The 20,187-nt window shown below is 26.5% G+C and overlaps 1 protein-coding gene across 1 annotated transcript in view; it reads right to left on the bottom strand.

Annotated features, from left to right (window-relative positions):
• The window catches only part of LOC113374608 (potassium voltage-gated channel protein Shaker), a gene marked incomplete at its 3' end in the record, with an annotated part of 47,521 nt that overhangs the window by 24,156 nt on the left and 3,178 nt on the right, over positions 1–20,187 (bottom strand). Inside the window, exons 2-3 of the mRNA XM_026614585.1 lie at positions 11,685–11,723; positions 2,833–2,973 (exon numbers count right to left, since the gene is read on the bottom strand). Coding sequence (XP_026470370.1) covers positions 2,833–2,973; positions 11,685–11,723 — 180 coding nt within the window. The remainder of the gene's footprint in view (positions 1–2,832; positions 2,974–11,684; positions 11,724–20,187) is intronic.

Genomic DNA, 20,187 nt, shown 5'->3' with positions numbered 1-20,187 from the left:
TCCAATTTTGGCTGTATTGTGGTAATGCTATTTTTATTTGGAATGAAATTAAACCTAAAACCTTGTGGTTGCAAGGCTAAATATCTTCCTACTTACTATTAATTAAAAATAAATAGTTATTTGGTTATTACTGGATACAGGTCATGATCTAAAGAAGTGTTACCAAATTTTCAATGGTCTATTTGAGAACTGCGATGTGAAAAGGCAAAGAAAAATTTGTTAATATAATAGTTCACTAATTGTGTTGGATCGTAACTAATATTAGTGATTTTATCTGAGGGCGTAATTGTTATATAATTATATCATAGAACCAAATTTTTCTAATTCAAGGTACTGATATAAATATTATTTGTCGGTGGGAATCGATCTTCAGATTTATGATTTTGTCCTGTACTTGTTTGTACGATCGATGCTATTTTTCATAAAATTTCCATAATTCTTGGAGCTTATTTTTCGCAAAAACCGATTACAATAAATCATTAACAGAACTATATAAATTTAGATTCGGAATTTAATGTGCTTCGATCAACACATCCTAAAATATCGGTAGTTCGAGATGGATTTAAAATAAACATTCAAAGGTTCGTTAACTTTGAGTTTTATGTTTGAAATGATTTATTCACAGTATAATAAACATTGTAAAATACTGTTATTTTTATGTTCTTCTTTTTTATTCGCAATTTGTTTTTAAAATATCTGCAAGGTTTATTTCCCGCATGGGAAGTTATGGTTTTAGACAGTTCGCAAATCTCATTCGCTAATTTTATGTTTTGCTTATTTTATTTTATCTCCGGTTATTCTGGATAACATAAAAATGAGAAACTCAGTTATTGTATGTAAACAATTTTTTTCTTACAGGTTTTTTTAGAAATCCTGTGTACCGATCTTAAAAATTAAAAATTTTAAGTTTTCTGGAAAAGTCATAAAATAATTATTAAAATACTATGGTTTGTTTGGTATAAACATCGGTTCACAATTCCACAGTTAAAAAAATTGCTATGACGTTCAAAAATTTGATAATTGTTTTATAATTAATGATTTATGTGATGAGCTCTTAGCTATTTTTATAACTATCAAAATTAATGTTATTTATTCCTAATTTAATTTTTTTTTTAATAATGTTATTAAATTTAAAATAATAATTCAAATTCTTAATAAATTCATTTCTTAAATTATTATATCATTTTATCGAACCAAAATTTAAAATTAAATTTATAACTACTCTATTATTTATATAAACAAATAAGTACTAAAAATAACGTTATTTGAAATAGTCAGTAACATTTTTCTAATAACACAGATTATTTCAAGTTTCTGAACAAAACTATATTTTTTAATTTCTTATATGATTTTCATAACTACTATAAAAATTAGTTTAATTAAATTCAGTATTAGCCTCTGAAAAAATATGCTACATCTTATATATAAAAATATGAAACATTTGATTCAATTTTAATTATTAACCACCCGACGCGAAAGATTTTCACGAAAAAATCTGACATGTTAATTTTGTTTTCATAGAATGACATTTCAAGTCGTTCTGAATCTTTTGAGACCAAATGTAGAAAAAGTATGTCCATTTATTAACCATTCTTCGACGTTTTTCAACAACAGCTGCACTGATTTCAAAAATTTGACAGACTTTTTAAAGCATTCATTAATTTTTCGAGGACATCGTAAGAGCCGTTTCTTACAATGAACTGAAAAGTGCAAAACTTTTTGTTTTTGTAAAAAATTTGAACTTATTTTAAGAATTTCTATCCAAAAGATATCACTTGAAGTCGTGGTGATTAGTTTTTGGCAGAGATCGGCCGAGATTTTAATGAAACCTATAGGGATAGAGTTCATAGTCTTAATGAACATATTAAAATATTAGAGGCATAGGATAAATAATTCAGTCATATAGTAATTAAAATGATTTAGTTATATACTATTCAAAGTTTGAACTAATTGGGAAAGCTTTTAAGAAATTTTGCGTGTTCGTTCTTCAATAATTTAAGAAAAAAACAACTATAATTATTGGAAACTTTAAAATTTAATAAGCTACAATAGTTTCACACATTATAATTCCCTACGGCAACTTGACGTACTTGTAAATCACTAATAATAAATTATTTTTTACACGCGTCAGAAAGTTTATGCTACTTTCTTCACAGCATAATTCCACTCACAACTAGTATTTTTAACTTCTCGAAGGATAAGTTATAGTAATAGGCCAAAAATCGAAAATAAAAATTTTTGCATATCCTCACATTTCGAGGTTTTTGAACCTTTTTTCATACTTCAGAAAAAATGGATGTGTATATGTGTGTGTTTTGTGTGCCCGCAATTTTTTGTCAACGTTTCCGGGCGCACGGATTAACCGATTTGAATGGTTCAAAAACATTCGATTTCTATTGATAGGGAGATTTGCTGATTAGTTTTTGGCAAATGTGTAAAACAAATCATACAAGGGATTTAGATTATATTTCGAACAATTTATATAACTTTCCTTCCAGATAAAACATGCCATTTTATTTTACTGATGATCAGTTGTAATTAATTGGCATAATTTGATTCCATATATACACTAAGTAGAATCTCACTAATTTGTCACTTTGATAGTCCGACACCTCCAATAATCCGACACTTTCGCAACCAATGTACTGAAATTTTTTTTGGAAATTTTTGAAAATTGTTGGAATTTTTCTTTTGCTATTTCCAATATCGTATACTTATTAAAAATTATGACTATTTTACTATAATCCAGTAATGACACCCTCTGATTTTCAATAGTACCGTATTAGTGAGGATCTACTGAACTTCTAAATAAATTTTTTGTTCGAAACTTACGTTTATGACAACCCTCTCGCAAAAATCGTGATCGTGTGGAATCGGTTCGAAGTGATGTCCTCCTGCGCCACCGCCGTGCCCGTAGCAACCCGGGCCGGCGCCGTCTTCTCCCTCGCCAGAGCTCAGCTTCGGCAGAGACCTGTAAATAAATGAAATTCATTAAATATTTTAACTTTAATAAAAAATCAAATATCATTTTATTAAAACGATTTTATGATACCACCTAGTAGTACAGTTGTTTATTTCACAATTTTACTTATATTGTAAATATTCAAATCATTGGCGAGTACATATACCGGGATAAGATAATATAATGTACGAACATTACAGAACAAGTATTTAGCACAATTCATCTAAATATATTAGACCTTGGTACGTAAATACAATTGTATTTAATATCATAAAATACAGTCTTGTTTTAGTACTTTCGTCCGCACGTCCAAATATTTTGTAGTTCTCTCGATTGACACAAAATGAAGATTTAGATATTTAGTTTTATTATTGATAATAATATATTATACATTTATTATTAATATATTATGTACGAAATACAAAAATCACTATGCAATTCTCAAAATTCATATGTCTTCCTGCAAAAAAAAAGAATATTGAAATGTATTAATAAAATTTGTAGTTTGAGAGTTTTTGATAAATTTGAAATTCTTGAGAAATTCAATAATATATTTTTTTTAAGTTTCTAATAATTTAGGTATGTTATTAGAAATTTGGTAACAAAGTATTACAATGAAGTTCAGAACCTACACTTACAAAATACACTTCTTAAATTTAATTTGAAATTGATTAGAAGTTTTAGTCTAAAACAATTTTTTTATTTCAAATCAGTATTTTTTCAAACTAATAATCATAGTAAATGCATTTATTTAACGCAAAATTATAAATATTCAAAACAAAATATCTGTATTTTGGTTTGAATATTTAAACATGATCAGAGTATTAAATAGGATCAGAACATTAAATAATTGTGTAATAAATAGAACTATATAAACTGTGAAGCTTAATCTAAATATATATTTAAAAATAATAATAATTTTAATATTTAATAATTTACGAATTTATTTAATTTAACTTGAAAAAGATAAGAAGCTTTAGTGTAAAATACTTTTTTTTATTACTTTTTCTCAAATTAATAAACCTATTACATGCATTACTTTAACACAAATAAATTGAATCAATAATAAAAGTAGATACAGTTATAAGAAGCTCTAGTGCAAAATAAAATTATTTTATAACATTTTCGCAAATTAATAAACTTATTACATGATTATTTTTAACACAAATAAATTGAATCAATAATAACTTTAGAATTATAGTTAGAAAAGTTTATATTGTGTTTTACAGTATTAATGTGATTAGCAAGCATTGTTTTAAATTGTCTGGGATTTTGTAAATTATTTTTGTGTTGTGAATGTTTAATTAAACATTTTACTAATAAAGTTATGTAGATTTACGCATAATTGCCAGATTCCAATTATAATATCAGATCCAAAATAAAAATGAGCTCTAATTGAGCTCAATGAGCAAATGAGCAACGTTTAGGAACTATGTACGTTTCATGCTCAGGACAACATGTTTAGAAATAATTCTATAAATTGATCAATAATGAAAATTAGGTTCATAGTATTAAAATATGATTGGAGTATAATAAATAGAACTTTATAAACTGTAAAATATAATCAGAATATATTTTCAATAATGATAATAATTTTAATATTTAATAATAAACGGATTTTTTAAATTTATTCGGAAGTTTTAGCATAAAATAAAAACGGACTCATTTTGTTATGTAATTTTTTCAAACTTAAAAAAAAAACATATTAAATGCATTTGTGTAACATAAAATTATAAATAATCAACATTGTGTTTAGAGCTTTAAAGGTTATCAGTGAAAATCATAAAGAAACTGTAAGTCTCAAAAAAACATATTTTAAAAATATTAATAAAAATAATTTTAATTAGAAATAAAAAAGAAAAGAGTTCATCAAACTCATGATGATAAAATAAAAGACAACATAATATTGCCTTGTTAAAATTACATAGTATCATACAATAGATTTTTTTATTGTTTAAATATTTTAAAAAAATATATGCAAAAACATTAGATTTATTGTGAAAATATTAAAAAATACTACCTAATCTGCAATCTACTACACAATATTCATTTGAACCAAACTTTTACACTTTTGGTAAAGTGGATACCAAATATTTATATTTAAATACTAATTATACTAAATCAAAACGTTTACTCAATAATGTAGTATTAAAATAATTGTTAATAAAAATAATTCATTTTCCGACTACACGTGCTATCTGTCAACTGTCAAAATGAGTTTTCTGAAGCACGTGCTCTGCAACCAATGGCGTACGCGGAAACGCTATCGATCCGTTTCGAGGCAGTCACGCGATTGGTTAAGACGCACGTGGATTACAAACGTGATTCAAATGTCATTTCTAAGGAAACTACAAAGGTGCAAAGTTATTTTTGAAGTGAAATTTGCAAGGTTTTTGTTCGATTTAGTAGAAATGGATTGAAAATGTTGGTTATTTGTGTTTCGTTAACATTTCCCAATATATAGCCAACATTCGAAAGCAACTTTGGCTTGATATTAGACAATGCGATTTATTTTTTGATTTTTTATTGATTGCCAATACGTCACTTTGATAGACCAACACCTCGAATAATCCGACACATTTTTTGTGATTTTTTTATTTTTTTTTAAATTTCAATATTATATATTAAAAATTATGACTTTTTCACTCGTCGACTATAAACGTGATTCAAATGTCTTTTCTAAACTACAAATGTACAGGGTTCTTTTTGAAGTAAGAACAATCTCAAGTCGAAATGAATTGTAAATATCGGTTACCTGTATTTTGTTAACTTTTTCAATATTTAGCCCACTTTGGAAAGCAACATTGGCTCGATATTGGTTAATAAGATGCAGCCTACATTCAGAAACAAAATTGGCGAAGTATTGATAAATTATATTAATACTACGTTCAGCAACTGCACAATAAAATTTGAAAGACTTTTGTAAGATTCGTAAGAACAATCTCAAGTAGAAATGAAGTAAATGTTGGTTACCAGTGTTTACCAATATTCACCAATATTTAGCCCACATTCCAAAGCAACATTGGCTCGATATTGGTCAATAAGATTTAGCCTACATTCAGAAACGAAATTGGCGAAATATTGATAAATTAAATATAGCCCACATTCAACAACTGCATAATATAATATTAAATATTTAATAATAACTACAATTTCAATCTATTTAAATTCTTGTCGAATCAATAACTAAAATGAACTAAATATAGAAACCGTAGTAATTTTTATTACTTACGTTACACCATCTTTAAATTTTTTGTATTTTATTTAGATAAACAATTAAAATAGATAATTTATATCACATTTAAAATTAGCTTTGGATGATTTCATAATTGTGAGGATAATAAATAGATTTTAAGAATTCAAAAAACTTTTGGTTGGTATTGACATCGAGTTAATAAAGAATTACTTATTGACAGCATTTTTAAAGAAACCATGGGCTGCGTGCTTAAGAAGACCTTTTTGAGGTACAAAAATGTCAATTTGATATATGCTTCCTGACTAATCTATTTTTTTATAAAATTGTTTTTCTGTATGTATTTTTGTTGTGTCGTGTCTCAACTAACGAATTAAGCAACTTGCTCTACAACCACAAGGTTTCGAGTTCAAATTTAATGTTGCATTCAACTTGATATCACGTAGTAGTGATATCTATTCCCACTTGACAATATAGACCAAAAATATGTTTTATTGTAAATATGAAGCTGTTTTTGAATACTGAACATAAATATCTACGCAGAATGTAATTGTATTGTTGAATATTAAATTAAATAGGATAAGAAAACGTAACAGTAACGCAATTTAAACGTAACCGTAACATATTCAACAAAATCAAGAAAATTGGAATTATTTGGCATATTAAATAATTCTAAATTAATTAAAGGACCAATCAATATTACATGGTCCAGATACAGGACTGATTTGATATCTGATATTATTTATTGCTAGTTTAATGTTTATAGTCAATTTTGTTAAATGATATATCAGCCAGATGTGTTATAATATAAATTATAGGATTAATATAATAATAAATAGTCAGAACGATCTTTTACAAAAATGCGACATTTGTAATAGTAAATGTCAGAACGACATCTGCATAATGTCGCTTGCGAACTAACTTTTTACCAATTATGTAAATAAATTTCAAAAATTGATTAATTTATAAAATTTATAAAATATTCTACACAATAATCATAATTTTGTTTTTAAAGAATCGATCTTTATATACATATAAACACAAACGCATGATGCACATTTCAAAAATATTAAAGTCTGAAATGACAAACCATAAGGACTTGCATTTTTTATATTTGAGGCGAAGCAGTTTATTAATAACTAGCATATGAGCACAACTTTTTTCTACATTTTTGCCTAAAATCCTGAACCAATTATAAAACTCATCGGAATATATCAGTTAGAAATCATACTGAATTTTATTTGGTAAAAATCGTCTGAGTCGTTTCTTCGTAATTAATTGCACAAAATCTTTTTTGTATGTTACAAGTACGCCAGTAAATAATTGGATTTTGTTGACAAACCGAAAAATTTATGCAACTTGCCAAGAGGCAAGTTAGAATTGTGCAAAAGACCTTTACATCTAGCTAGTATAACAAATTTTCAAATAAACAGTAATCAATATAAAAAGAATTTCCTTAGATATGTTTTATATACACAAGACCATAATAGTTTATATATATATATATATATATATATATATATATATACATATATGTATATATATATATATATGTATATATATATATTTGATTATGTCAGCAAATCTGTTGAATGTAAGCCATAAAATTATCAATCATAGGTTTACTGTCTGTCTGGTCATAAAAAGGAGGACAATATATTGTCCTGATGGTTAATCGATACATGGTTGACTAGACTGGATTAAAACTAGATTCCGAATCGCTTCTTTATGGTATTGTTGGATTTTATTGGAATTAGATAGATTGAGCAGTGGATTATCTTTAGGGATTGAGGAGGACGTGGATGGTCTTTAGGAAATTGTCAACGCCATCAAATTAGACCGGAAAATTACATAGTAATTATTTTTGCAATACTTGTTTTGAGAACAAGTTAAAAGTCTAATTGATACTGTACTCTAATAGGTTTTGGATTATTTTTGCCAATTGTCAAAAGCAAGAAGCATATTCTGTCTACAGGATAACGAAAATATTTTCAAGTTGCTCACAAATTAGCAGATGTGTTTATATTTAATTTTTAATGATCATAATTGAAGACAATTATATTCTTCAAGAAGTAGAAGTCTATTCTGTGCTATTCTATGGGTGAAAAGTGTCTATGGGTGAATTAAATAAAATAATAATTTATCTATTGATTACTATGACTCGATTAGAATTATATTCCTCCTTTGCGCATTTGTCTTGTATCTTTTATGACGAGAAAGTCGGCCAGGTAGCTCTTGTAGCTGTAAACTAATAAACTATTTAGATTTCTGATTTATTTAAATCAATGCCAACTTTATGGCTGCCTGCGCTATCTTAGGTCATAAATTCATAAAATGTGAAGGCAAAATCTTTTACCAGATAGAATATATGGATTTTGTACAATTTATTTCTATGCTTGCGAAAAATACTGTTTAGTTTAGAAACGGTATTTTATCGCAAATTTCAAGCTAGAAGTTATGACAGGGACAAGTTTGGTTGTCACTAAGATATATTTTAACATTGTCAATAAATGGTGAAGACAATTCTTCAAGTGAAAAACTTTAATGAAAATCACTATGTTAGTAATAAAAATTTGATGAGAATGTCTAGTAGATGATCACTTAAAAATATAGTCAACAATATGAAAATTGAATAATAATCTTATAATTATGTAATGCATGATTTTTCACATTTTTAAAATATATTTGATATTTGCATGAGAGTAAATAGTTGGATTCTGCACGATGTAGGCAAGAATCAAAAGAAGACGATACTGATATTACTTATCAGTGATATAACTAAGTTTTAAATAGATTGTAAATTTTTTTTGGTAAACTATTCAGATATTTTTGAAATTTTGCAAAGTATAAAGTAAAAATTTATACATAGTATAAATTTGATAGCAAAAATAAAAAGCAAATAACTGCATAAGAGTAAATAGAAGAATTCTGCATGATGTATAGAAAAATCACAGAGAAGATATCACTAAAAGGTAAACTAAGTTTAAAGTAGATTAAAATTAAAGACAATTTTGAATTTTGAATTTTGAAAACCATCCATAGATTTTTGAAAAAAAAAAATCAAAAGACAGAAGACTCTATTGAATATTATTATCAAAAAAAAGGAAATCTGATATGGACTTATATATAGTATAAATTTGTTAACAAAAATAATGTAAAAATAACACACAATTGTACCGTATTTGAAAGTATTTAATCAATTTTTAACTGAAAATCTAGAGGCCGAATATGGAGAACAAAAAATAAAAAACTTTGAACTATATTTGAAAATATGAATAGACCACCAGGAATTGTCTTTTAGGCATAGCATAATAAAATTTTCTGAAAAATTTAGAGGTCAAAATAGGCAACAAAGTGCAAATGTATATAAAAATTAGAAAAAGACTTCAGTGAATATCATTATGAAACAAAAGGTAATCTGGTATGGACTTATATAGTCTAAAGTTGTTAGCAAAATAAAATGCAAATGATACGCGATTGTATCATAAGAGAAAATATTAAGAATTGAAAGTCTAGGGGTTCAATATAGAGAGCAGAAAAACTTTAAACTATATTTTAAAATTTGAATGGACAGCCAGAAATTGTGCTTTTGTCAAATCAATAATAAATATAATTTTCTGCAAATTTAAAGTTTAAAATCTGGTCACTGAACAGTTATATGGTTAAATCTACTGATAAATGTGCGCTGTATTCAGTAGATTAACTTAAAAACAGCAAAATTCTTTGTAGAACTTAGTGCCTACGTATTTCGTAGAACATACTTTGTTCATAAACCTAGTCTAGGATGGTTTACCATGGACACAACGATTACCGATTAGTGTAAGGACACATTTTTGGAAAAAAATAAACTTTTGAAGAAATGCCGAACCGAATTGATGAAATTTTCAATTGCAAAATTTGTTTGTTTTTCTGAAAAGAAATATATAAAATCACATTTTTTTGATAAAATCTTTTTTAGTAAAAAAGTGTTAGTGTATAATCAATCATACAGGGAATCAATTCTGTTTTTTTCCTGTAACCTTTTTTTTAAAACTTTCTAAAACTAGCTAAATTATTAACATTTCTAATATTTTGTTATATAATCCACTTATTTATTTTTATCATTTTCATTCTAATTATATTGTCATATTCCTGTATATTATTTTTTTCACAATTTTATTCATTTTATATAAAAAATCACTATCATCTGCTTTTCCCAAACATATTGTTTGCTTAAATCTTAACAAGATCATGTTTCTCGACAGATGTCCTGAGGATGGAACGTACCTAGGTCCGAAAAGTCGAGAGTAAATAAATAAGGAAATGGTTTTTTAAATAGATTTTTTGTTTATTACTTTTTGGATTCTTTGTTCGAAGCTCTAGAAATATATATATATATATATATATATATATATATATATATAATGTTATATTAGTGTATATAGAGAAATTTACAAGTGGAAAGGTGCACGTACACGTATACGTACACGTCCACGTCCACGTCCGCGTTCACGTACGTAATAGAATGAGAGATAATACGAAAATGATAGAGATGGAAACAGCAGTGAGGAAATATCGATCTGATGGAAACATCTGCAACGCCGCACTACGACTAAGCATGGAGAGTCGAGTAGAGTACCTACAGGACATATACATATAATTTATACATATATATCTACAAATATTTACAAATGAACATAATTTCTTGAATGGCATAACATTTAAAAGAGAAGCAAAAAAAAACTAGAGTCTTTATATTTTCATACGCTCAGGCATATAGTTTTGTCACCATGAGTGGATTGGCACAGAAATTGTTGATAAGGTGCAAATGCTCTAGCAGATGACACTTAAACTGTTACTAATTGTGGATTAATTAGTGACAGATTAGGTCCAATGAGTTTTAACTATTCTCTTTACTATCGAGTATCTTATAATGAGAAATTATTTACTTTTTCTATTTCATAGCATAATGCTCGAATAGACTATTTACTATTCCAAAGATATTTTATCTGAAATACGTATTAGAGTTAGCCAACAGAGTATGTACAGAAAAAACTAACTCATCTGACCAACTTACAATTTTTAGTAAATTGTTCTGCCTATTACTAAATAATACACCATTGGCCTATTCTTATAACATCATAATATGTTACTATGTTTTTTCATACTTTTCTGTGAAGTGGAGTGGAGTACCAACCGACCATATACATATAATTTATACTTATTCATACATATCTACAAATATTTATAAATGAATATAATTTCTGGAATGGTATAACATCTAGTTAATATTTAAAAAAAAACTTCAGAAGGTTCATTTTTTTTATTTGTTTCGACATATTGTTTTGCCACCATGTGCGGGTTAGTCTAAATTGAAGAGTAAGCATAAAAATGGTTGACAAGGTGCAAATGCACTAGCACATGACACTGAAACTGTCACTTATGGTGGATTAAATAGTGATAGTAGTTGCAATGACATCTAGTTAATTCGTAAAATATTATTAACAAGATGTAAATGCATCAGTACATGACACTAAATTCGTTACTAATGGTGGATTTACTAGTGGTGCCATGTGTAAAGAGTTCTAGCTTTTTTTTTTACTAAGTCGATGCTCAGTCGTGTCTGTATTCAACTTTATGATAGGAAACAACTTCCCATTTTCATATCACAGTGTCCAAATAGACTATTTCCTATTCTAAACATATTGCATTTGAAATACATAATGAAATAATCAACGAGTTAACCAACAGTATGTACTGGCAAAACCAGCTCATCTGGCTGAATTACAAATTTTTACAAATTTATTCAATCTATTCCTAGTTGATAAACCATTGGCTCATTCTAATAAGATAATAATATATTGACTGTGTTTTTAGTACTTTTCTATTAAAATATGCAAGCATTCCAAAGATATTTTATTTGAAATACATAATATACGAGTTATCCAACAGTATGTACTGGAAAAACTAGCTCATCAAGTCTAAATGAAAATTATTCTTAGGCGTCAGATATTTTTCTATAATTTTTTTTTTTATATCTTATTGATACACAACTGTGTTAACATAATAATATATTATTTTTATATTTTTCTAACAATATCTGTTAAATGTTTTGTGTTGTCCTAAAAACTATATGTATATATACTAGATAAAAATATAGAATAATTAATTAATATAATAATTTTTTGAATAAAGCCACTTTCTAGTTCGGAAAAGTAAAGTCATAAATTATATTAGCTATTCAGAAAAATTAATCTAGATTTATATAATTGTAATATTCTAAACAAATAATTTAACACAAATGTAAGATTATGATTTTAAGAGGCAAAACTATGAGTCATTTATCTACAAAACTTGAAATAATAGTGTTGTTTTGAAACTTTGATCTTATAGTAGTTTTGTAGTATTTTTAGGGATACTATAACACACGATGTTTTATTTTTAATGTTTTCTGCTAAAACTAATTATTTTCATCTTCAAGAAAAAATCATAAATTAACGCCATAGCAAACAAAAACTATTCATATTGAACTATCATATTAAATTCTTGGGAAACAAAATGAACAAGAAATAACATTTTAAGTAATTTTTTCTTAAATCTTTGACAATACAATATCTCATTTTCCTCTCAACGGATCTGTCCCATTTAGTTAACGGATGCTGCAAGATGTAAAGTCGCTGTAACGGCTTAATATCGTTAACGGAATTATATCGTTAACCGTTAAAGGTGATATCATAATATTATCGTTAAGTCATTACGGATAATGGAGCGAATTTCTGAATTATAAAGCACAAGAGGCTGATGAAAACTGACAAATCGGCCAGAAAATCTATCTAGATGGAAATTGAATGGCAGTACAGGCAAATAAGTGGTATTTTTATTAATTGTTTGATAGATAGTAATCAGATGAATACATAATAGGTGCTATCATTTTTATTTGATCCAAAATTTATAATAATTAGAGATATCCTACTGAGACCCTCTGATGATATATGGTAATTGGAGGTCCCTTGAACTATTGTGGCATATTATGTCACTTATGTCAATTTGCATGACCAAGATTAGAGATTTTTTTGAAAATATTTTGTGATATTTCTTTCTTTGATCAAATATATATTATCAATAGAAAATCCTATTTTTTTGGGTGATATGGTAATTTGAGGTCTATCGTCACATTGTGATATCAGTTTACTTGACCAAAATTAGGGTTTTCTTTGAAAATATCTTCTATAGGTACTGTGACTATTATCAGGAAATTGTAACATTTATCTCATTTGATCAAATATATGATTTCAATGTAAAATATCCTATCTGTGGACACTACAGTATGAAATGGCAAGAAGGTATATGATTTATTTCACTTGATCAAAAATATGTTTATAATTACAATTGTTCTAATTGGGCACTGTGGTGATGTATGGTACATAATTGCAATTTTATCCTGTTATTTTACTTGACCAAAATTAGGCTTTTTTTCTACTGTCAAGCAATTGTGAAAATACCTCATTTAGGTACTACAGCGTGACAATGCAACGTAATATGTAGTAGTGTTATTCATTTTACTTGATTCAAAATTGGATTTTAATTAGAATTATCCTAGTATGGTGATATATGGTAATTAGAAGTTTATCCAGGTACTGTGATGTTCAATCTACTTGACTCTTTATTGGGTTTTTTGAAAATATATTACTTGGCCACTGTGACTACTATCAGACAATTGTGATATTTATTTATTTTGATCAAATATATGTTTTCAATACAAAATATCCCGTTTAGGTACTACAATGTGACATGGCAATAAACTATGTAGTATATTCATTTCACTTGACCAAAAATTGGTTTATAATTAGAAATATTATAGTGTGATGATGTATGTTAATTAGAGGTCTATCGAGTCCTTGTGATATTTATTTTACTAGACCAAAATTAGGTTTTTCTTTGAAAATATCTCTCTTGGCCACTGTGACTACTATCAAGCATTTGTGACATCTACTTTACTTGATCAATTATATCTCTCTAATAAAATGGCAACAAAATATGTAGTAGTGATATTCATTTAACTTGATCAAAAATATATTTCTAATTAGAAATAACCTACTGGGGTTTTATATGATAGTAATTAGAGGTCTATCGTGGCATTGTGACATCCGATCTATTAAATCTCATAAATAGGTTTTCCTTGTCTAGAGGTAAATTGGTGGACAAATTGAACAGGTAAATTGTTGAACGGGTAAATTGTTGAACAGCTAAATTGTTGGTTAGCAAAACAGAAAGACTGATAAACAGCTTGACAGCTATACTAGTTGACAGGTAAATTGGTGGACAGATAAATTGGTAGACAGGTAAATTGTTGAACTGATGAATTGGTTTACTGGTGAATTGGTTTACTGGTGAATTGGTTTACTGGTGAATTGGTTGACAGGTAAATAGTTAAACAGGTAAATTGGTGGTTAGCTAAATTGGCAGACTATTAAACAGGTGACAGGTAAATTGAAGCATTAATAAATTAGTCTACTGGTGAATTCGTTTACTAACAAAAAGGTTAACAGGTAAACGGGTAGACAGGTAGAGAAGAAGACAGATAGTGATCTAGACAAGTAGACAGGAAAGAGACAAGGTAGAGAGAAAGACAGACAGTAATATAGAGCGGTAGACTGGAATATAAGAAAACAGGTAGACTAAATGTAACAAATAAACATATTTGTTCAACTTTTTAATTTAAACTAAAACACGGCAAAGCGTAAGCGGGTACAGCTAGTTACTTTATATTGTTTCAAAATAGGATTTTATTTAAAAATAGTGAGTTCAAATCGAATATATATATATATATATATATATATATATATATATATATGTATATATATTTGAAAATAATACATCTTGGTGTAAATTGCCTATGGCAAATCTTTCACATTATATTGCCCTTAAAGTAGTAGCTCATGTAATTGTCATTGAGCAATAACACATTATTATAAGTGGGATTATCATTTGGTCGGTTTTCAAGCTTTTCTTGCTCTTGTTTATGGCATAAAAGATAATTTTCTTCGAAATTAGAATATGCCAATTATTAATTATATAAAGTTGACGACATAACTCAAATATACATGCCATTATAATATAATAGGTATAAGTATTGTTATAAAAAATATATACATATACTAAGTAATTTTCAGTAATATGACATCAAATATATAGTAAAATTATATATGTATATATATATCAATCTTAATATCAATATTTTCGTCATTCGACCTCCTATGACATATCGTAATTTGTACATAGGTTTTCGTACGTCCCGAATGGCGTGTCATGAGGTCGTAACATGTCGCTTTGCATCTATATCTAAATGGGTATCTCTATTTTACAGGTATCGTCGATTAAGCCATATCGTCAGAAATTCATAAAGAAACATTCGAATTTCCCGCCAGGAAGTCGTCGTCACCACGGGCGACGCGAACAACCGAAGCGAACTGCCGAAGTGACAGCGGGGATACGACGACGAGATACGGTGGAGAGATCGCGTACGTTTCGCTCTCGTAACAGGTAGGAAAATTACTCAACTCGAATAACAAACTCATTTTAAATAATGATTTGACGAGCTTCTTGCTGTTGACTTGTTTTGAAATTAGATTCTTACAGTATGTTTGTTAAAATATTGGTACAAAAGAAATCCAAGTAACGACAAATTACTTGGATAACTTCGTTTTAGTAACTGATTTGTCTAATATCGTTATCTTTGGATGAATATAATATATGGACTATAGATTTCTAAATTTTTTGAATCATAGATCCTGTGGAATCATTTTCCCCTTTTAATAGACCAATTAATTATCTTACTTTTCTTTTTCGGTCACGAATATTATGCCATACAGTTGTCCGCATGAAAAGCAATCCTTATCTAAATCTGAACTACAAAAAACTAGAGATTGAAATTGAGCTTTTGATGCTAAATCCAATCTAAGTAGGAATTGAAATTTTTAAATTTTAATGCTATATCGGTCGGGTTATGGGTATTCGAAAAATGAAGACATCTTCACTTTTGAATGGCTCCGTATAAATAACTGCTTTTACTATGTTTCTCATCAGTTTCTTAACGTATTGTTGCAGAGTTTTGGATGAATAATATTTTGCGAGAGGATAATTGGCATGTCTATTTTCAATTTTTTTAGTATATTTATTATGAAATTACTTTTTGTTATTAAAAGAACGAAATGATTAGAACTATCTACTATTTTGTCATTATGTGAATAAAAATATATTGCAGTAAAGAATAATATAGAATAATTGCAATTGATTTACGATCTAGTACTTAAATAATAATTATATTATTCCTTTTCGTTATTTAGGAAATTTATTGCCATTAGGACTGTCTAATAGAATATGACTAAAAAAATAACGAAGTATAATTTTGGACTTTTTCTTGACTCATTTTGCAATTCGTTTTTTAGCTAAATATGTTTATTATAATTATTTTTATTCAGAAACTTTTAACACCACCAGAAGTATACTTATTTATTTTAACCGATCTATAAATGTTTCATACCAGTTTATAATTAATTTTATAATCTTGTTGATAAATAAGTTTAAAATGAGATTAAAAACATATAATTTCAATTAATTTTTTAATAAAATGTTTTAAAAATCGATACTGCTAGATTCATGGAATTACAGCAATGAAAAGGGATTTGTTGCAAAATTCCTTATAATATTAATTTTTGTTTTAAAAAAAAAAACTAAACTAAAAGTGTCTGACTATTTAAGTAAAATTTCGGATTATTTGAAAAGCTTATTGATGAATAAGTTTAAATTGAGCATACTATTTCTTGTTGATACTTAAAAAAATCGAGTATCTAGAAGTATCTAATACAAATATATAGCAATATAGATACAGAGTATAAGAAATTACAACAGAAATAATTCAAATTTAATTTAAAAATATGTCCATTACATAAAAAATAGCATTAATTTTTTTTTCTTAAATATTTTTTGAACTAAAATATTTTGTAAACTTGATTTATTTTAAATAAAAGTTTATGAACACAAATTTTATACGAAACCATCAGAGAAAAACGTCTTATGTTATTTTGATGTGGATGATTGAATTTACTAATAAATTCCACGAAAACTTAATAATCAATTATTTATCAAATATAATATTGTGCATACATGCTAAACGATTTATGAATCTTTTACAAAACATCTTAATTAAAACAAATATATTTTAAATATAATATTCTAATTAGTTGCAACCATTAATGGGAAGATACATTCATTTGGATTAAAAAAATTATCAGTTTATAAAATTTAGTCATTTTATAATTTATATTTCTCTATAAAAATTATGATAAGAACATAATATTTTACAATGCAAATCATATCATTTACGAGTTTCTGTCACACTATTTGAGGTGAGTTCTTTTATATATATTCCATTCGATTACATTTTAATTGATACAAAAATCCATGAAAAATCAATCAACGATTTCTTTGAATTTGCTAACTAATAGGAACAAACAGATTTCATGATGTTTTGAAAATAGTCATAATCAGTTTTCAGTTTTTTTTGTCAAGGATAAATTGAATAAAAGTAATTTGTTAACAATAACAAAAGGTCTAAGAAAAAAACGCAACTAGCTCCAAATGTCAAATAAATACTTTCAATAAACCTCTTTGTTTTTATTTAGATTTGCTGTTTGGAACACAACCACACATATATATTATATATATATTTATATATATATATATATATATATATCCTCTTTGAACTTTTTCAAGGTTTTTAATATTTACACTTAAAGATCAAATAGAAAAAATTATAGTTTACGATAAAAGTATTCGATATTCTACGCAGCCGAAGGCATATGGCAAATGTCATGGAACGGCCTTGCCTCTTCCTAATATCTCGGCATGAGAAATTTCGGCAAAAATGTGTTTGCTTTGGCAGATATTATAAAGATCTTTTTCAAGAGCAATTCAAATATTAATTCTAGCCTATTCATATACATATATATTATACAGATATACTTATTTCTGTTTTTTGTGATGATAATATTCTATGTCTGATGGAAAAGCTTTTATGTTTTTATTAAAAGAAATATTTCAAAACTTATATACGATTGATTTCGTAGAAAATTTATTTTTATTTTATTTATTTGTGTTTGTTTGCGTAACTGATAGTTGATAGGACTTATTTGCTTCACTAGAATATTTTCAAATCTTTAAAATTTTTGAAAAATAACATTAAAATCTAAAAAAAACATTGTTTATACGTTTTAATACATTATGTGTGTCATTATTCAGTAAGACATCTTCAACATATAAAAATTGTTATCTTCTTATTATTGTTTTTATTTTTTTACTCATTTGGGAGATGACTCATTTTAGTCATTTTAGAGACAATTTCGTAGATGAATAATTATTTGCTTTTAAATATCATCCAAAATTAGTTATTACTGTTTATCAATCATTGATTTAATTGCAATTAATTTATGAAATATGAACTATCTATTTTTCAGTTCTTTTAAAGTTGATAGATATTGTATTTTACTAAATTTCGGATATTTTTCAATAAACAATTCTTTTTAAATATAAACCTAGAATTTGTTATGTAGTTTAAAATATATTTATTATAGATAAATTGACAAAAACATTTGTAGTGTTGAAAATTTTTAAAAGTTCAAATTTTCTAAAGTTTTCATCATTTTCGAAAAAAAAAAAAAAATTTTAAATATAACTAATAATATAGTATAAAACAATATATAATATCAAAATAAAAAAAAAACGATTTCTTACAAAAATATGATCATATTTCGAAGTTTTCAAAAAAAAAAATCGGATATAGCAATTTGTCTCTAGGCACGATGTCATGCACTACACTAGTTTATTAAATGTAATATTATTACATTTTTACAAATTACCTAAGTTTGTAAGTATCTTTATCCAACTCACATTCAAAAAAAAAAAACATTCACAGTGCACTAGTATATCAAATATCGAGATCAGTATGTCTTTGTTGACAAGGCAAAATGACTCAATTTAACCGACAGTCGGAGCCAACAAATGTTTCAGCTTAGTAAATCACCAATACAAATTTTTATGACCAATAAAATTTAACACACTAAACGCCAAATTATATTATGTGCATTTAATAATATATACCGGTGGAAAAATATACAACGTACATACATACATAGAAAACATAGTTAGACAATTATTTGGTAACACGTAACAATTTTGGATAAATTGGATAAATAGTGATTTTAATTAATATAAAAAAATACACCTTAGTTGAAACAAAAGCTTGGGGCTAGTTGTAACACACAAGAATTATATCCAGATATAAGTGAAGAATATATATTAGGGTGGAATTTATAGTTTGTAACTTGTGGGAATATGTAAATTATGTTACAGGAGCCACTATATATTTTATCTGTACTAATTGAAGTTTACGTTGATTTATGATAAAATGTCTTAAACATGTAACTATATTTTTATGTGTATAAATTATAGTTTACGTTATTTGTAAAAATAATTACTCATCAGTATGTCAATGTCGTTTAAATGAGCAAGGAATAAACTATTAGATGCGTTATTATCGTTTTTGGTTATTACTAACCTGTCCCGGTATAAGTTACAACTAGCCCCAAACATGGGGTAGGATGTAACATTTTACTTTTTCGAGAAAATTATTCATTGTAAAATAATAAATAATAAAAAATAATAATGATTAAAAATTGGATTCGGTAGATAAAAGCCAGAGCATCCCATTTATCTTTATTTATAGAAATATAATTAGAGGTTTTGAAAATATATTATTGAAAAAAAAAATTTATTACAACAAGCTTCTAGCTCCTTTACTTTGAATTATATTTCTCTACTAAATAAGGCAATTTGCTTGAAAATGGCAATAAGTATTAAAACTACTTCATATTTAACTTCTCTTTAGTTGAGGTAGACATAGATTTTTATCTAAAAAATAAATAAGTCTAGCTCATGTTTATAATTACGAATTATCGATATTATAGTTAAATAATTAAAATATTGCAAAAATTTT

This window comes from Ctenocephalides felis, unplaced genomic scaffold (genome assembly GCF_003426905.1).
Source record: "Ctenocephalides felis isolate EL2017-DRISC unplaced genomic scaffold, ASM342690v1 CF-g0.4_SCAFFOLD_01886, whole genome shotgun sequence".
NCBI lineage: Eukaryota > Metazoa > Arthropoda > Insecta > Siphonaptera > Pulicidae > Ctenocephalides > Ctenocephalides felis.
The sequence above is the reverse complement of the archived record's forward strand: the minus strand, read 5'-3'. Positions and strand labels throughout refer to the sequence as shown.